Source organism: Heterodontus francisci, chromosome 40 (assembly GCF_036365525.1).
Source record: "Heterodontus francisci isolate sHetFra1 chromosome 40, sHetFra1.hap1, whole genome shotgun sequence".
Classification (NCBI taxonomy): domain Eukaryota; kingdom Metazoa; phylum Chordata; class Chondrichthyes; order Heterodontiformes; family Heterodontidae; genus Heterodontus; species Heterodontus francisci.
The window spans coordinates 8,349,027-8,368,771 of record NC_090410.1 but is presented as its reverse complement, the minus strand read 5'-3'; the positions used below and the strand labels follow the sequence as shown (position 1 = coordinate 8,368,771).

General features: G+C 46.5%; 1 protein-coding gene across 4 annotated transcripts in view; it reads left to right on the top strand.

The window, feature by feature from the left end:
• LOC137353043 (TNF receptor-associated factor 3-like) overlaps positions 1-19,166 on the top strand; it is a 67,172-nt gene extending 48,006 nt beyond the window's left edge. For 3 of the 4 annotated variants that reach the window (XM_068018979.1, XM_068018977.1, XM_068018976.1), the window contains exons 6-11: positions 1,474-1,551; positions 5,646-5,720; positions 7,220-7,312; positions 9,791-9,931; positions 10,376-10,568; positions 12,490-19,166. In XM_068018979.1, the coding sequence (XP_067875080.1) occupies positions 1,474-1,551; positions 5,646-5,720; positions 7,220-7,312; positions 9,791-9,931; positions 10,376-10,568; positions 12,490-13,067 (1,158 nt within the window). In that variant the 3' untranslated portion in view covers positions 13,068-19,166. The remainder of the gene's footprint in view (positions 1-1,473; positions 1,552-5,645; positions 5,721-7,219; positions 7,313-9,790; positions 9,932-10,375; positions 10,569-12,489) is intronic. The other variant, XM_068018978.1, reaches the window with a different exon arrangement.
• The last annotated feature ends 579 nt before the right edge of the window (positions 19,167-19,745 follow it).

Sequence of the window (19,745 nt, the reverse complement as noted above, 5' to 3'; positions counted from 1 at the left end):
CCAGAGGCTCACTACTCTCTGGGAACAGAAGAACCAGCCAACATCCAGTGCATTCCGACACTTGTGACGTTTCCTGTTGGGACTTGACTTCAATCTCTGAGCGTCTTTCCTCTCATCAGTCCCTGCCACACACTATTCAGTGTTTAGAGATTTTGTGTGGTGAAGGGCGTTTGGCTAGATACTGAATGGCGTCGATCGAACTGGAACATGCACTCTGATTTCGGTGAGCCCTCATAAATTGCTGCCACTTGTCCTACTGAAGGAAGGAACCCTGCATTTCACTGAAAGAAAAGACTTTTATTTATATCATGCCGTTCACAACCTCAGGGATTCCCAAAGGGCTTGGCAACCATTTAAGTATTTTTGAAGAGTAATTACTGTTGTAGTGTGGGAAAATGGAACACCCAAATTGCCCCCAGCAAACAGCAATGTGGAAATGATCGCAGAAACTGTTTCTGTGATGTTGGTTGAGGGATTAATATTGGTCCCATTCAGCACTGCCTGGGACATCAGGCAAGATTACTCGCTCAAGTCTCTGAAGTGAGACTGGAATGCAGGACGTTTTGAGAGGCTAGTATGCTACCCACTGAGCCAGAGTTATATTTAATACAGACTGTCATGTTTAAGGGTGTGGTATTATAGTGGTTATGTTACTGGCTTTATAATCCAGCCGTCTAGAGTAATGATTTGGAGATAAAGAGTTGCACCCCACCACAGTGGCTGTGGAATTTAAATTCAATTAATGAAATAAATCTTAAATTTAAGAAGCTAATGTCAGTAATGGTGACCATGAAAGTGCTGGATTGTACTAAAAAACCCATCTGGTTCACTGATGTCCTTTAAGGGAAGGAAACCTGCCGTCCTTACCTGGTCTGGCCTGCATGTGACTCCAGACCCACAGCAATGTGGTTGACTCGTAACTGCCCTCTGAAATGGCCGAGCAAGCCACTCAGTTGTGTATAAGGGGGCAGCTCGCCACCACCTTCTCGAGGGCAATTAGGGCTGGCCAGTCAATGCTGGCCTGGCCAGTGACGCCAACGTCCTGTGAATGAATGAAAAAAAGAACATTATAGCCTGCGGTATAGATTTTCTGGCTGGGGTGAGGGACACTACTTGCCTATTCAGATTGAGTTGTGTTGATAATAACTATAGTGTCTCGTGAGACAGGTAAGGACACAAAAAAGCCCCTTTCAGTTTGCCTAATTAATTAACGATTTTGGATTGGATACTGAAGGGTTGCTGGACTGGTGGAAAATTCTGCCAATGTGAATCCACACCTTTTGGAGACAAGGGAGAGTAAATTGGGGGAAGGAAAGGCAACTGGGGATAGCCTGGGTACAAGCCTCTCTATGTGGACAAGCGGTCACCAACTTTCTGTCTCTAGATTTTCTAGCAATTTGGTCAGTATTCGTTTTATCAAGGAGTTAAAAGGCACGTCCCTTTATTAATAGAAACATTTAAATTTTCCTTTAGACACATGAAGACTTTGAATGTCCATCTGCTCTGATGCCATGTCCAAAAACCTGTGGGGCACATGTTCACAGAGCTCAGGTAAGAGGCTGCCACGGAGTAAGAAACCAGTTAGAATTATGAGGTTCTCGAGGGGAGGTGGGTTAAAATATTGGCGTGAATTCTTTTGAGAGAGAAAAACAAGCTGTGGAAAGTAACAGGCAGGCGGCAACCCAGGATGTTCATCTGGTCGAGAGTGACGTTATACACCTTGACAACGAGGGAGATGGTTTACTGTTATTGGAAACCTGAGATGAGATTATTTTCATTAATAATAACTCCTACACCCAGTTAAAAAGTGCTGTTTGGATTTTAAGTGTTAAGAGCAATAGAATTGTCATTAATTCTACCCTCACTGATGTGCATAACGTTTTCTCCATTTTCTACGTTGACTTTTCATAGGCATATAAGGAGGCCATTCAGCCCCTCCAGCCTGTTTCACCATTCAGTTAGATCAGGATATCTGTATCTTAACTCTACTAACACCACCCCCACTCTTTGGCTTCATATTCCTTAACACACTTACCTAATAAAAATCCATCAATCACAGTTTTGAGATTCCCAGTTGACCCCCAGACTCAACAGCTTTTTTGGTGGGGAGAGAGTTTCAGATTTCCGCTACCCCTTGTGTGAAGTAATGCTTTCTGACTTTACCCCAGAATGGCCAGCTGTAATTTTAATGTTATATTCCCTTGTTCTAGACTCCCCCCACCAGAGGAAATTATTTCTCTCTATCTACCATTCACAAAGCCTTTAATCACCTCACACACCTCAATTATATCACCCATTAGTCTTCTATAAACAATTGGCACAAAAGCTGTGGCTTGTGAGGCAGTATCTCGGGTAACACACTCATTCAGTCAATGCAGCACAGTAGTTTCACTGATAAAATTCAATACGCTCAAATTTAATCTGCAATGTTTTATTGAGAAGATTGCTCACTGTATTATGTAATAGCACATTTCATGGACTTTTCTAGAATCTCACGGCGCAGAAGGAGGCCATTCAGCCCATCATGCCTGTGCCAGCTCTTTGAAAGAGCTATCCAATTAGTCCCACTCCCTCACTCAATCTCCACAGCCCTGCTAAATTTTCCTTTTTAAATACATATCAAAAATCCCTTTTGAATGTTCCTATTGAATTTGCTTCCACTGCCCTTTCAGACAGTGCATAACAACTCACAGCATAAAGAAAAAGTTCTTGTCTCCCTCTTGGCTGTTCTTCCGATTATCTTAAATCTGTGTCCTTTATTTACCAACCCTTCAGCCAGTAAAAACAGTTTCTCTCTGCTGGTCTTTGTGTCAGCTGTGGCTCTCTGGATAGTCCTCCTGTTTCTGAGCTGGAAGGTCGTGGGTTCACATCCTGTTTTGTAGACTTGAGGAAAATCCCCAGTTGATGCTCCGTTGCAGTACTGAGGGTGTGCTGCACTGTTGGCGGTGCTGATTTTGAATGAGATGTTTAAACTGAGGCCTTAGATGGATGTGAGAGATCCCATGGCTACTGTCTTGAAGTACATCATAAAAACAGATTAACTGGTCATTATCACATTGCTGTTTGTGGGAGCTTGCTGTGTTCCCTATGTTACCATGGTAACTGTACTTCATTGGCTATAAAGTGCTTCGGGATGTCCTGTGCTTGTGCTGAGGCCAAATAAATTCAAGCCTTTCTTTTATCTGTCACAACTTTCCTTTCTGCAACTCCTTCCCGAAACCCATCTGCCTCGCTTTCTCTCTCCATACCTTTGTGTCTTCTCCAAGCCTACCTACAGTCATAGAGTCATTCGGCACAGAAGGAGGCCATTCAGTCCACTGAGCCCATGCCATCTCTCTGTAGAGTCAGTCCCATTTCCCCGCTCTATCCCTGTAGCCCTGCTAGTTTGTTTCCCTCAAGTGTCTATCCAATTTCCTTTTGAAATCATTGATTGTCTCCGCTTCCACCACCCTCGTAGGCAGTGAGTTCCAGGTCATTACCACTCACTGCATAAAAACGGTTCTTCCTCACATCCCCCACTGCATCTCTTGCCCAAAACCTTAAATTTGTGTCCCCTAATCCTTGTACCATCAGTTAATGGGAACAGCTATTCTTTATCTACCTTAACTAAACCTGTCATAATCTCGTACACCTTTATCAAATCTCCCCTCTATTGCCTTTGTTCCAAGGAGAACAATCCCAGCATCTCCAAACTAACCTTGTAGCTAAAATCCCCCATCCCTGGAACCATTCTGGTTCCACTCTGCACCCTCTCAAAGACCCTCACATCCTTCCCAAAGTGTGGTGACCCGAACTGGACGCAATACTCTAGTTGTGGCCTAACCAGAGCTTTATAAAGGTTTAGCATAACTTCCCTGTTTTCATACTCAATGCCATTTTATGAAGCACAAGATCCCACGTGCTTTGCTAACTACTCTCTCAATATGTCCTGCCACCTTTAAAGATCCATGCACATAAACCCTCTAATCATCCAGACCTTTGGTCATAACCCCTAACTCCTCCGGTTATACTTGTCGCCCATTCTTAGTCCTCTTTGAAGCATTTTGCAGTCTTTCTGTACATTAAAGGAGTTTTATGCGTAAAAGTTTGTTTTAGTGTGTGACCAGACCTAGGTGATTCATGGTGGTTAATATTTGGGAGGTCATTCAGAGTTCATTGCTGGTGAAGGTTTCCTGTAGATTGGCGACTCCTTGTAAATCCTCACCTTCGCCCCCAAAGTCAGAAGAAACCGGAGCAAATGGTTGATTTGTATTTTTCCCTTGCCTGTTAAGTGAGACACAGATGTGCACATGTGTGAAAGCTGAAATGATAGGGATAAATCATCAAACTTTTATATTCTTTAACAGATAGATTGTGATGGACGACAGTTGTAGCATTATCACCATCACCACTGGTGTTATGAAAGCTTTTCTGTTGTCTTGCAAACATGTAGCCAGGTCATGGAGAATGTAGAATGCGGGTTAGTTTTCTGGCCCCCACAACCTTGCAGCAATGACTGCATGCCTTCATTATGGTTCAGTGGACAGCATGCTTGTCTCTCTATCAGACGATTGTGGGTTCTCGTCCCACTCCAGAGACTTGAGCACAAAAACCTAGGCTGACGCTCCCGAAGGAGTGCTGCGCTGTCAGAGGTGCTGCTTTTGGATGTGACAATACACTGAGGCCCCAACTGCCCTCTCAAGTGGATGTATAAAGATTTCTGTGGCTCTTTTTCATCAAAAGTGCACGAGAGTTCCCTCTGGTAAATTGGCCAACATTTATCCCTCAGCCCACGTCACATAACCCGTTGAATCACATTGCTGTTTGTGGGATCTTGCTGTGTACAAATTCGCCACTGCATTGACGAAATTACGACAGCGACTACAATTCAGAAGTATTTCATTGGCTGTAAAGTGCTTTGGGAATGATCTGCGGTGGTGAAAGGCGCTATAGGAATGCAAGTTCTTTCTCTCGTGCTCTTGCAGCTAGATGAATACGGAAGCCTTTTTTGCACAGGTTTTGACTCGAAGCACAGCGCCAAGTTAAAAACTGCAAAACTGTGGAAATTCTTAAGCTCTTTTTCATTTTTCAGTTTCAATTCTAACTTTGTGCATATCACACACTATAGTTATTGACATTTCTGCAGGGATTTCCCCTTCACGGAGAGGCTTCAACTGTCTGAATTAAAGGTGCTCTTCAGTGCCTGAGAGACAAAGTTGTTCTCCCAAGATAATTCTCTTTTTTCACAGTGCTGTTTTTGTTGAATTGTATAGGGTCCTGCGCTCGGAATGTTGGAGCAGGAAGAGGTCATTCAGCCCTTTGAGACTGCTCCACCATTGAATTAGATATGGCTGATTTGTATTTTAATTTCATCTTCCCATCTTGGCTCTGTAATGTTTAATACCCATACCCAACAAAAAATCCATTCGTCTCAGTGTGGAAATTTCCATTTGACTTTTGGGGGAGAGAGTTCCAGATTCTCACCACCCTTTGTGTGAAGAAGTGCTGAACGGCCTTGCTCTCATTTTAAGTTTATGCCCCCCCCCCCCCCCCCACCTTGTTATGGACTCCCCCATAAGGCCCCCAAGATAGTCCGTCTTCAGCCTGCAAGTTTCTCGAAGTTGAGTTAAAGTACGGTGAGCTAATTATTCTTCCTGCACTTTCAGCTTAAAAGTCACATGTCAGAGTGTCCCAAGGCCGAAGGATGTTGCAAATTTAGCAGCTACGGATGCACGTTTAAGGTGAGTGCCCGTTCCGGGGTCACGGCATGTCAACATGTGAGACCACAGATTGAGGTCATGAAGGGTACACAGGGGCACTGATTCATTCCCATTTTGTGAATGGGTTAGACAAGGTAGATGTGGAGAGAATATTTCCACATGTGGGGGAATCCAAAACCAGGGGGCCATAAGTACTAGATAGTTACTAATTAATCCAGTCAGGAAATAAGGAGAAATGACTGGTTAGAATGTGGAATGCGCTACCACAGGAGGTCGAGGCAAATAGCTTTCAAAAGGAAACTAGACGAGTACACAAGAGATGAGGCAATAGAAAGATATGGTGAAAGGCTGGGATGAGGCAGATGGAGTGGGACAAGTCTCATGTGGAGTGTAAACACAAACTAGTTGGGCTAAATGGTCTGTTTCTTTCTTGTCTATTCTGTGTAACTCTATGTAACCCAGTGCTCCCAACAATGTAATATAACAGCACTGTGGGTGTACCTACCCCAAATGGACTGCAGCGGTTCAAGAAGGCTGCTCACCACCACCTTCTCAAGGGCAATTAGGGATGGGCAATAAATGCTGGCCCACATCGCCCACGAATGAATAAAAAAAAAAGGAGCAAGCTGCAATAGCTTAAGTTGTGAGGAAAGGGCAAGAAAGTTGGGCTTATTTTGTTTGGAAAGGTCAGAGATATCGAGATGACGAAAGGGAAGTTGTCAAGATTAGTGGACTGGCGAAATATATCCGGGCAAATTGTTCACAGTGGGGAAGAGTGGGTATGACAAGGGATGCAAGTTTTTCAGAAAGCTGGGAAGTTGGAAGAGAGCAGTCACCCAAAATATAATAGCTTTGAGAAACGTGTTATAAAGGTTCACTGAAGCAGTCATTTATAAATGTTCATGAGTCAGGAGAGCAGCGTAACATCTAGATGAGAGATGAGAGGGCTGTCGTGTGAGAAGAGATTGAGTAGAATGGGCCTATATTCTCTAGAGTTTAGAAGAATGAGAGGTGATCTTATTGAAGTGTATAAAATACTTAGAGGGCTTGACAGGGTAGTTGGTGAGAAACTGTTTCCCTCCCTGGCTGGAGAGTTTAGAACTAGGGTCCCTCATCTCAAGATAAGGGGCCGGATAATTGAAGACAGAGATGAGGAGAAATTTCTTCACTCAGAGGGTTGTGAATCTTTGGAATTCTCTACCTCAGAGAGCTGTGGAAGCTCAGTCGTTGAGTACATTCAAGACTGAGATCGATAGATTTTTCAACACTAAGGGAATCAAGGGGTATGGGGAGCGGATGAGAAAGTGGAGTTGTGGTTGAAGATCAGCCAGGATCTTATTGAATGGTGGAGCAGGTTCAAGGGTCCGTGTGGCCTACTCCTGCTCCTATTTCTTATGTTTTTAGATAATAAACTTCAAACCCCAAACCCAAATCCCAAACTTTCCAGCTCTGTAACATAGACTGAGTGAGGCTTGCTAATCAGTGATGACATTAAAATGTGTGATTCTTTCTACAAACAGGGACTAAGTCAACGGACCAAGGAACACGAAATCCAGTCGGTGGATCAACACTTGTTGCTGGTGTTGTTAAAAAACAAGGCACTGGAGGAAAAGGTAATGGATCTGGGCTGTGAGGGCTGTGCAGTGTTGGTTCTGGCTTAGACACTGGGATGAAGCCTCTTAGACACTGGGATGAAGCCTCCCAATCTGTGCAGGAGGATCTCAGGTCAACTGTGCTGTGTCGGGATGGAGTCAGCAGAATTCCTGATTGCCCCTTGCCATCGTCTACATCATCTGGGAGTTTGAAGCCAGCCTGCACACTCTCAAATCTTCATTGGAAATTTATATAGTATAAGCTGTAACTTGCACATGAGCCCTGATGGTCTTACATAAGACAAGATTTGGGGGTGTGTTGGGGAGGTTAGAGAGAGAGGGGATAGAGAAAGGATAGAGAGAGAGAGGGGATAGAGAGAGAGAGGGGATAGAGAGAGAGAGGGGATAGAGAGAGAGGGGGGGATAGAGAGAGAGAGGGGGGGGGATAGAGAGAGAGGGGGGGATAGAGAGAGAGAGGGGGGGGATAGAGAGAGAGAGGGGGGGGATAGAGAGAGAGAGGGGGGGGATAGAGAGAGAGAGGGGGGGGATAGAGAGAGAGAGAGAGGGGGGGGGATAGAGAGAGAGAGGGGGGGATAGAGAGAGAGAGGGGGGGGATAGAGAGAGAGAGGGGGGGGATAGAGAGAGAGAGGGGGGGGGATAGAGAGAGAGAGGGGGGGATAGAGAGAGAGAGGGGGGGATAGAGAGAGAGAGGGGGGGGATAGAGAGTGAGAGGGGGGGATAGAGAGAGAGGGGGGGATAGAGAGAGAGGGGGGGGGATAGAGAGAGAGAGGGGGGGGGATAGAGAGAGAGAGGGGGGGGATAGAGAGAGAGAGGGGGGGGGATAGAGAGAGAGAGGGGGGGATAGAGAGAGAGAGGGGGGGATAGAGAGAGAGAGGGGGGGATAGAGAGAGAGAGGGGGGGATAGAGAGAGAGAGGGGGGGATAGAGAGAGAAGGGGGGGATAGAGAAAGAGGAAGGGATAGAGAGAGAGGGGGGGATAGAGAGAGAGAGGGGGGGATAGAGAGAGAGAGGGGGGGATAGAGAGAGAGAGGGGGGATAGAGAGAGAGAGGGGGGGATAGAGAGAGAAGGGGGGATAGAAAGAGAAGGGGGGCTAGAGAGAGAGGGGGGGCTAGAGAGAGAAGGGGGGATAGAGAGAGAGGGGGGGGAGATAGAGAGAGGGGGGGATAGAGAGAGAAGAGGGGATAGAGAGAGATGGGGGGGATAGAGAAAGAGGAGGGGATAGAGAGAGGGGAGGGGATAGAGAGAGAGGGGGGATAGGGAAGGGTTTATAGAGAGCGAGGGGGGTAGAGAGAGGGGGGATAGAGAGGGTAGAGAAAGAGGGGTTAGAGAGAAATGGGTTTATAGAGAGAGAGGGTTAGCAAGAGATAGAGAGAGAGGAGGTAGAGAGGGGATACAGAGAGAGGGGATAGAGAAAGGGAGGGAGGGGGTAGAGAGGGAGGGAGGGGGTAGAGAGGGAGGGAGGGGGTAGAGAGGGAGGGAGGGTGTACAGAAAGAGGGTAGAGAGAGAGAGAGATTCAACAAGATCAAAGCTAACCTTCTGCATCAACACATTCCCACCCTCTTCCCATTTCCCTGATTCCCTCAGTGTCCAAAGTGGGTGAACAGGATTTGCAGCAGGTTCATTAGGCCCATCAATTCTTGTCAATCCACGGGGTGGGGGTGGGGGAGGGGGAGGGTGGGGGTGGGGAGGGTGGGGGGGCGGAGGGTTGTGCATCGGCATTTCAGTGTCACACAGCAATCGACCGGCTGTAACTATCAGTAAGATGAGTATCTGAGAAATTCACACTGTACATGTCATCTTTGGTCTCTTTTTACAACGAATTTGAGAAATTTGCATACTGAGCAAATGCTGCTTTGCTATCTTATGCCTCGTGCAGTAAAAGTTTTTCAGACATTTATATTCAGTTGGTTAACAGCTCATCACCCAGCACAATTCACAGACTCCTTGCCCCTCACTCCATTCCTGGCTCCCACTATCCCATCTCCATTCTCAGGCTCCCAATTGTTCCAACCATCCCTCCTTCCCAAGCTCTTCCATTCCCGGAATCCTGAATGGCAGAGTAATTTGAAAGCAGCAAGGTAAAGAACTGCCGATGATGAGAAGGAGGAAAATAAGGAAGCAGAGGAAAACTAAAATTCAGATCGTGGCAGTCCATGTCAGCAGTGTGCAACCTAAACCTGGCTGATTTAATGTGAAAAGGAAATGCCAAAAGGTCTGATTGGCTCAATTTGGTTCAAAATTCAAGTTCTGAACTATTCAGTCTTTGCAACTCTAAATTGAATCAGAAAAAACAAGCTGCATCTGTTAGCATGTCCCCATTCCCTCAATCCCCTCCATGTGTTTTAGGTGGAACACTGTTCTGGGAAAGAGGGTCTAGGCCAATGTAGCAATCAAGTGGTACAAATTAACCTTGCAAAAATGTCTGATTCTTCTATGGATTAGAAACCTTCTAAAAGAGTGTTGTGTTTTATCCTCAGGTCTCAGAACTTGAGAGTGAGATGAAGGAGAAGACTACTATCTTACAGAAGTTGGCCAGTCAAATTCCAAAAATGGAGACGGAAATGTCTTTAACAAGCCAATCAGTAAACAGAAGTGATATAAAATTGAACCAATCACAGGTCAGTTCCATAACAAAACATTCAATTCAAATGATCATGGATCAATGGCACACAGGAAAATGGACCAATTACAGGCCATTTCTACACAGCATTCTCGACCAATCACAAGTCCCTTTCACAAGGCACCCATGGCCATTTGCGGATCAGTTTCACTGAGTCAACTTTAGTAGTTTCACACTGCAAATTCAACCAATCACAGGTAGTTCCGCACAGCAAACTCGACCAATCACAGGTCAATGCCGTAAAGCAAACTCGACCAATCACAGATCACTTCCACACAGCAAACTCGACCAACTGCAGGACAGTTCCATGCAGTGAACTTGGCCACGGAACAGGCTTAACCAATCATATTTGCTGTTACTATCCAGGTAGCACAGCCCAACTCCAACTGTCATCGCTGTCACACGACAACCAAACAGTAGCAAAATCTATTTTCTGTTGCAGAAAACGTTGGCTATTCACACCGATAAGCTGCATCAGGTTGAATGTGAGCTATTGCAGAGACGCAAGTTAGAGGAAGATTTAAAACAAGACATCCTGTCCATACAATATAGCACAGGAAACCTGTCCAGCAGGATGTCACTTCTAGAAAATGGCCAAAGCACGCCAGGCTTCTATAGGGGCAACAATGGCCCAGGTGAGTGCAATGGAGTTTAAGGAACAAACAAGCATGAAGAATTTGCTTGCAGACAGTTAGGGTTGGCAGGAGTTGTAAATTAGTTACGTTGCATTCCTTTCACTGGTTAGGGTGGGACCCAGTCCATGTTTCATTCTAGATCTGATAAATGCTCCATCATAGATGTAGTTGAGAAAGGAATCGGAGAGCTAGGAGCTGCAGTGTAACATGCAGCATTAAAGACACATGTTCAAGTTGGCTTTAAACAGAATATTTTAATCAACAACAACAGCTTATATTTATATAAACACCTTCAACGTAATGAAACGTCCCAAGGCACTTCACAGGAGCGTTATAAAACAATGTATGACACCGAGCCACAAAAGGAGATATTAAGTCAGATGACCAAAAGCTTGGTCAAAGATGTAGGTTTTAAGGACTATCTTAAAGGAGGAAAGCTAGGTGGAGAGGTTTAGGGAGGGAATTCCAGAGCTTAGGGCCCCAGGCAGCTGAAGGCACTGACACCAATGGCGGAGTGATTAATATCAAGGAAGAGGACAGAATTGGAGGAGCACAGAGATCCTGGAGGGCTGTGAGGCTGGAGGAGATTACAGAGATAGGGAGGGGTGAGGCCATGGAGGAATTTGAAAACACGGATGAGATTTTTAAAATCAAGATGTTTCTCGACTGGGAGCCAATGTAGGTCAGAGAGCACAAGGGGTGATAGGGGAAGAGGACAGTGTGAGTGAAGACATGGGTAACAGAGCTTTGGATGACCTCAGGTTTATGGAGAGTAGAATGTGGGAGACCAGCCAGGAGTGCGTGGGAATAGTCAAGTCGAGAGGTAACAAAGGCATGAATGAGGGTTTCAGCAGCAGATCAGCTGAGACAGAGGCAATGCCGGGTAATGTTACAGAGGTGGAAAAAGGCGATCTTAGTGATGGCACGAATATGAGGTTGAAAGCTCATCTCGGGGGTCAAATGTGACACCAAGGTTGCGAACAGACTGGCATAAGCTCAGACTGTTGCCAGGGAGAGGGACGGAGTTGGGAACTAGGGAACGGAGTTAATCAGCATTGGCTGCAATGTTTAAAACAAGGGAGCAGATTCAAAGTTGTCAGCTTGATCAGAGTTTCAAACAAATCAGGATTCACTGCAGAGGGATGGGATATTAATAGTCATTTATATTGAAGTGTTCTGTTGGTGCTCGAAGTCATTGTGTTATAGAGTGATAAGATGAAGGGGAGGTCCAACTTGGGAGCAAAGGCTGAGAGAGTGATCAATAACAGATGGTTGATAGATCTTCTTGGATGGTGGGCTCTCCACACCTCTTGTAGGCAATTATGAATCCCACAAGGGTTGTCGTGGAGTAGTTGGCAGTTTTCTCTCTCTTTCCATCTGCTACTTTCTACCTTCTGTCCCAAAAGAACTTGACAGCCAATCAGCTACTTTTGAAGTGTAGTCACAGTTGTGATGTAGGAAACGCAACAGGCAATTTGCGCACAGCAAGCTCCCACAAACAGCACCATGACAATGACCAGATCATCTGTTTTTGTGATGTTGATTGAGGGATAAATATTGACCAGGACACGGGAGAGAGCTCCCCTGCTCTTCTTCGAAATAGTGCCATGGGATGATTTACATCCACCAGACTGGGCCTCAGTTTAATGTCTCATCCAAAAAACAGCACCTCCAACAGTGCAGCACTCCTTCAGTACCGCACTGAAGCATCACTTTGCGGCCAAGTATTTGGAGTGGGATTTGGGCCTTCTGACTAAGAGGCAAGAGAGCTATCTGTTGAGCCATTGAGAAAGAGTAGCAAAGCAGATGAGGTTGATTACATGGTGCTTCAAGCATGGATTTTAAACTGGCTCGATCCCTTTTTTTTTAGTTTAAAGCAGTGTGGCGACGGGAAATAATATATGCCCGGTTTCCATTTCAGCGTTGGTCAAGCATCAAGTCGCCCAACACGACGAGATGCTGAGCGTCCACGAGGTGAGGCTGGCTGAGATTGACCTGCGCTTCCAGCTGCTGGAAACGGCAAGCTACAATGGGAGACTGATCTGGAAAATCCGGAACTACGCACAGCGGAAACGGGAAGCAGTCTCCGGCAAGACACTCTCACTCTACAGCCAGCCATTCTACACCAGCTCCTTCGGGTACAAGATGTGCGCCCGCGTGTACCTCAACGGGGACGGGATGGGCAAGGGGACGCACCTGTCGCTGTTCTTCGTAGTGATGCGAGGCGAGTACGACTCTCTACTGCCCTGGCCTTTCAAGCAGAAAGTGACGCTCACCTTACTGGGCCAGGGACCATCCAAGATGCACGTGTCAGACACCTTCAAACCAGACTCCAACAGTACCAGCTTCAGGAGACCACAGACAGAAATGAACGTGGCGTCTGGCTGCCCTCTCTTTGTGACTCAGACAGTGCTGGAGAACGAAACCCACCATTACATAAAGGACGACACGATTTTCATCAAGATAATGGTAGATATCTCGGACTCCTTGGAGCCTTGAAACCCTTCGCTCGGTCTGCTTTGAACAGTGCAATAGTCCTATGATCGACAACTGTGACCACAGTGAAAACTATCGGGAGCATTCTAGGCACAGTCAGTCCGATATGCAAAAAAAACTTAGTTCTAAGATCTGGGGCCAGAACAATAAATTATAGAACTGCAGTAATTCCTTTTGTAAATAGTATCAAATCTACTTAAACCATTTCATATTATAATATATACACGCACATTTTTTATATATATATAAATATACATACATATATATCCAGCAGTGTTATTTGCCAATGATAAGTGGGTGTATTTTTTTGCAGTGACCCGACCACCATCACCCCTCTCTATTGGTCAATATTTGACTGAGCCCAGCATTGACAGCTATAACGGGACCAAAAGAATGGAGAGAAACAGAGATGGCTGAGGTTAAGAGGGATAGAAGAGAGGGAGGAAGAATGGAGCAGAGGCAGAGAGGAGAGAGAGAAGTGGAAGGGGGACCGACCAGAGAGAGAGTGAGAGAGAGAGAGCGAGAAACGTAGATCAGGAGGAGAAATGTACGCTTTTAAATACAAATTTGCTTTTGGGGCAAGGCCCCATTTCTTGGCCAAACCTCAATTGACACATGGATCCATCCTCTACATGGATTTTAGCAAGGCTTTTGACAAGATCCCACATGGCAGACTGGTTAAAAAAATTTCCCATGGGATCCAGGGAAATGCAGCAAGGTGGATACAAAATTGACTCAGTGGCAGGAAACAAAGGGTAATTGTTGACGGCTGTTTTAGCGACTGGAGGGCTGTTTCCAGTGGCGTTCCACAGGGCTCAGTACTGGGTCCCCGGGGCGGTGCAGTGGCGCAGTGGTTAGCACCGCCACCTCACAGCTCCAGCGACCCGGGTTCTGCCTGTGCGGAGTTTGCAAGTTCTCCCTGTGGCCGCGTGGGTTTCCTCCGGGTGCTCCGGTTTCCTCCCACAGCCAAAGACTTGCAGGTTGATAGGTAAATTGGCCATTGTAAATTGCCCCGAGTGTAGGTAGGTGGTAGGGGAATTGAGAGGATGTGGTAGGAATATGGGATTAATGTAAGATTAGTATAAATGGGTGGTTGATGGTCGGCACAGACTCGGTGGGCCGAAGGGCCTGTTTTAGTGCTGTATCTATAAATATATAATATATATTAACCATTTGGATGTAAATGTAGGGGGCATGATCAAGAAGTTTGCAGATGACACAAAGATTGGCCGTGGGGTAGATAGCGAGGAGGATAGCTGTAGACTGCAGGAAGATATTGATGGTCTGGTCAGATGGGCAGAAAAGTGGCAAATGGAATTCAACTTGGAGAAGTGTGAGGTGATGTATTTGGGGAGGTCAAGCAAGGCAAAGGAATACACGATTAATGGGAAAATACTGAGCAGTGTAGAGGAAGTGAGGGACCTTGGAGTGAATGTCCACAGATCCCTGAAGGTAGCAGGACAGGTCGATAAGGTGGTTAAGAAGGCATATGGATAGAGTGGAGGTGAAGGGTCTATTCACCTTAGCAGAGAGGGGAGATGAGGTAAAACATTTTCACCCAGAGGGTGGTGGGGGTCAGGTACTCACTGCCCGAAAGGGTAGTCGAGGCAGAAACCCTCAACTCATTCAAACGGAATCTAGATACGCACCTCAAGTATCGTAATCTGCAAGGCTATGGGCCAATTGCTGGAAGGTGGGATTCGAATGGGTGGATCGTTTTTTGGCCGGCACAGACATGATGGGCCAAGTGGCCTCTTTCTGTGCCTTAAACTTTCTATGATTCTATGACACTGAGCCACCTAATGAGATATTTGGACAGGTGACCAAAAGCTTGGTGAAAGAGGTAGGTGCTAAAGAGTGTCTTAAAGGAGGAGAGAGGCGGAGAGGTCTAGGGAGGGAATTCCAGAGCTTAGGGACCAGGCAGCTGGGGATGCTCAAGAGGCCAGAATTGGAGGGGCGCTGAGATCTCCAAGGATTGTAGTGCTGGAGGAGGTTGGAGAGATCGAGGGATTAAGGCAACAGAAGCATCTGAAAACAAGAATGCGAATTTTAAATTTGATGTGTTGGTGAACTGGGAGCCAGTGTAGCTCAGCGAGCACAGGGGTGATGGGTGCTCGGGGCTTGGCTTGAGTTGGGATATGGGCAGCATGTTCTGGATGAGCTCGAGTTTACAATGTGGAAGGTCAGCCAGGAGAGATTGGAAAATATATTTTGGAACGCACCACCCAAGAGAAAGTATGATGTGTTAGCTGAACCCCTGTTATAAAGGAGAAATATTTTTAAACCAATGATTCACACAATGAGTATTGATGTGCCTGACTGTCTCAGAATGTAATCAGTATTTAACCAAGGATATGCTATCCTAACAGGGGTTTTTTCGGGGAGTGGGGGGGGGGGGTGTTAGAATGGGTTAGTTGAGTGAAAGTCAGATTTAAAAACTGCCTCTAGGTGCTTCACAGCAACGCTAACAAACAAAATTTGACACCGAGCCGCAGGAGACATTAGGGCAGCTTTTGATCCAAAAGGGAGGTTTTAAGGAGCATCTGAAAGGAGGAGAGAGAGAAAGAGGTTTAGGGAGGGAGGGAGTTCCAGAGTTTAGACAGCCGAAGGCACGGCCGCCGTTGGTGGAGCGATGGAAATGGGGGATGGGCAAGACGGCAGAATTGGAGGAGTGCAGAGACCTCAGAGGGTTGTAGGGCTGGGGAGATTATAGAGATGGGGAGGGGGACGGGGGCGAGACACTGGAGGACTCTGAACACATCTGGCAGCTCCCTGTTCTGTGTGGTTTATTACAGCACCAGTTGGCGGTAAAGAAGGGAAGGATAGTTGTGGCCAACTGCAGGCTTCCGCCACGTGCCCCTCACATGGACTTGTCCATTAGTGGGGGCAGCGGGGTTGGGGGAAGGAGGGGGAGCTATCACTGGCCCTCAGTGAAGAGGGCAACTCCGAACCCTATCTCATGCGTTCTGGTTTGTTCTGGTTGGATTTTGTTAGCATGAGTTTTGGAAAGGATTGTTGCCACACTGATGGTTAAATCCTGAATCAGAACACCGAGATCACTTAAATAGCCAGTCCTCCAACTGCACTGTTCCACCAAACACCTCTAGGTCTGGCTTTCTGTCCTCCAGTGTCCCAATGGCAGAGAAAGTGCCCCCCACCCCACCTCCGCACCCCCCCAATAGCACTAGTGTGGCATTTCACTTGCCCACACGTGCATCCTCTCTGAGCGAGCTTGATAATTCAGTGTCTGCTTAGTGACAATCCATGTATCTACTGAAGTCACCTTTGGCCATTCTTCAACTGCAAACCCATACACACTAAGAAATGGGTTGAGGTGACTCCAGCTCATTTCTCTTAGGAGCTAGCAGAGAGAAAGGACTTTCAACTTAGCAGTCCCAGAAATAATCAGACCATGTTCAAAGTGAGAAGTCTCTATTCAGGATCAAGAGGAGGCCATTCAGCCCCTCGAGCCTGTTGGAACATCCAGTTGGATCATGGCTGATCAGTAACTCAACTCCCCCCACTCACCTTGGTTCTGTAACCCTTAATACCTGTACCTGACAAAAATCTAGCAACCTCACTTTTGGCACTTTTTATTGGCCCCCAACCTCAACAGATTTTTGGGGGCGAGAGTTCCCGATTTCCACTCCCCTTTGAAGAAGTGCTTCCTGACATCACCCCTGAACTGCCTAACTCTCATTTTTAAGGTGATGCAATTTGAATTCAATTAATAAATCTGGAAATTAAAAAACAAAGCGACTCCTGACAACACAGCCCAGCACTGACATCAGCAGAGTGTGCCCAGCTTCGCACATGTGCAGAACAGACTCTTGCTGCCAGTGTGGTGCTGCGCATGCACAGCCTATGCCAGCAGTCAGCATACCAGCACGTTGCTCATCGCCTCCGGCCTCGCCACTTTGCCCCACTCGGCTGCTCACTCCCCGCATCACCACCCACCCACCCCCCCCCCCCCCCCCACCCCCCGCCACCTGTGGGCCCTCGTCGATTCCTCCCCTCTGCTCTGCCTCTGCTCCCGGCACAGGGGAACAGAGAGAGTGACAAGATGGGGAGGGGAGGGCGACTGCGAGTGGGAGGGAGTGGGGAGCAAGCGGCCGAGGGGGAAGAAGTGGCGAGGCCACGGATTCCGTTGAGTTGCGCACATGCAGCTGTCCTGGAGCTGCTCTGTTGGTCTGGTATAGATTGGACAGGTCCCAGTGTGTTTCACAGACTCAATATTGACCCAAGGCTACTATTTCCAGCCAGATCCATTTAAAATTCTCATATTAAAACAAAACGTCCACTGGATTTAGGTTTTTGAAACAACAACTAGACAAAAAACCAGACTAGTTGTTTTATATCTGCACCGGTCTAAATACAAAGCTCACTGAAATGATGCTGGATCAAGTTGTGGATTTGGCTCTGATTACAACACAGAAGCAGCTCTCTGCCAGTGTTCATGCTGAACACAAGTCCCCAGGAATTTGTGATAAATTGAGCAGCGCCATCTTTGATACTGGCAGCTGCCTGAACGTCGCGGACAGTGACGTTTCAGTGCATGAGGCTGCACTTGCGCATGTGCAAGTACTGCACCACCTAGTGGTTGCGTTGTCAGCAAATGTAGCCACTAAAAAGCTAGTCGAATGGTGACCATGAAACCGTTGTCGATTGTTGTAGAAACCCATCTGCTTCACTCATGTCCTTTCGGGAAGGAAATCTGCCGTCCTTACCTGGTCTGGCCTACATGTGACTCCAGACCCACAGCAATGTGATTGACTCTTAAAATGTCCTCTGAAATGGCCTAACAAACGGCTCAGCTCAAGGGCAATTCAGGATGGGCAATAAATGTTGGCCTAGTCAGCGACGCCCACTTCCCACAAAAAAAACGAATAAAAAAATAGTGTGGTCGTTGCCATGGTGGTATGGCCCTATTTTGGAAGCCGTGTTCCCATTGAGTGGGTCTGCTGGCTGGGAGTTTAGGTCCACTGCCTTTTCCCCCATGACACCAGCATGCTGCTTAGAGATAGGTTAACAAAGAACTGACAGAGGGAGTTAATCCATTTTCTTTCATGCTTCTGTCTGTTCTCTGCACAGCAAGTGTGACACTGTTCTGTCTGGTTATTTAAATTAAGCTTGCAGATTACCGAAATCCAACTCGACAGAGTTACAGAGACCCTAAAACACCCTCAAAGCTCAACGTTACTTATATCTTGGTCATTACATGATGCTGTGAAGGAAAAAAGCGGCTATTCTGTGTGAATGAGACCAAACAGTGCAGAGTTTCAATACACTCAGTTATAGGGTGTGATAGTATTGTGGTCATGTTACTGGACTAGTTAATCGAGGGGCCTGGACTAATAATCCAGAGATTATGAGTTCAGACCCCACCATAGCAGCTGGGGAATTTAAATTCTTTTATATAAATGGTGAATTATAAACTCTAGTAACAGTATTATCACAAAGCAAGTGCTGGAAATACTCAGCAGGTCTGGCAGCATCTGTGGAGAGAGTAACAGAATTATTGTTTCAAGTCTGTGACCTTTCATGGCATTAAAAAGCCATCTGCTTAGCTCAAGTCCTTCAGGGGAGGAAATCTGCCGTCCTTACCTGGTCTGGCCTACATGTGACTCCAGACCCACAGCAATGCGATTGGCTCGTAACTACCTCTGGCCTCTGGAATGGCCGAGCAAGCCACTCAGTTGCATTCAAGAAGGCAGTTCACCGCCACCTTCTCAAGGGCGATTAGGGATGGGCAATAAATGCTGGCCTGGCCAGCGATGCCCACATCCTGTAAATGAATAAAAAAAACTTGCATTCAACCAAAAATGGATTTTGACTCATTCAGTTAATGTGATGCCCTGATGACGACCAACACAGATACCCATTCACTGAGCTTGAAACTTTGTGCCCGACATCCATTTCTTTCAGGTGAGGCCTGCTTGAGATTGTTGTTAGGCTGTATTTAGTTGTAACTTAGCTATAATTTATATATGTTAATCAGGTGTAACTTCAGCAATGTCCTTCAGTGCAGACAATGTGAAATAAAATACTGCTGTTGACCCTGGTATCTCTCGCTCTCTCTTCTTTCTAATGTGACTAAATAAAGGGTCGATTTTTAAACTAGATTCTGGTTTTGAAATTTTATCCTTTCTGTTACTGGGTGTGATTTCAGAGGGACTGGTCAATCGGAGCATGGGTTAGTCATTCAGCTGCTCCCAACTGTTGCGCCATTTGTTCAGCCATTATCGCTGTATCCCATTTAAATCTCAAATTCTAGACTTTTCTCCACAATCACTGAAAGCTCTTGCTTCCAAGTTTTTATAATCATAGAGCCATACAGCACAGACGGACATTCAGCCCCATCAGTCTACTGCCGGTCATCAGTTGATCATGGTGTCATCGAGAGTGCTATCATGTGGCTCAGCAATCACCTGCTCACTGGCGCTCAGTTTGGGTTCCGCCAGGGCCACTTAGCTCCTGACCTCATTACAGCCTTGGGTCCAAATGTGGAGAATAGAGCTGAACGCCAGAGGTGAGGTGAGGGTGACTGCCCTTGACATCAAGGCAGCATTTGACCGAGTATGGCATCAAGGAGCCCTAGCAAAACTGAGGTCAATGGGAATCGGGGAAACTCTCCACTGCTTGGAGTCATACCTAGCACAAAGGAAGATGGTTGTGATTCTT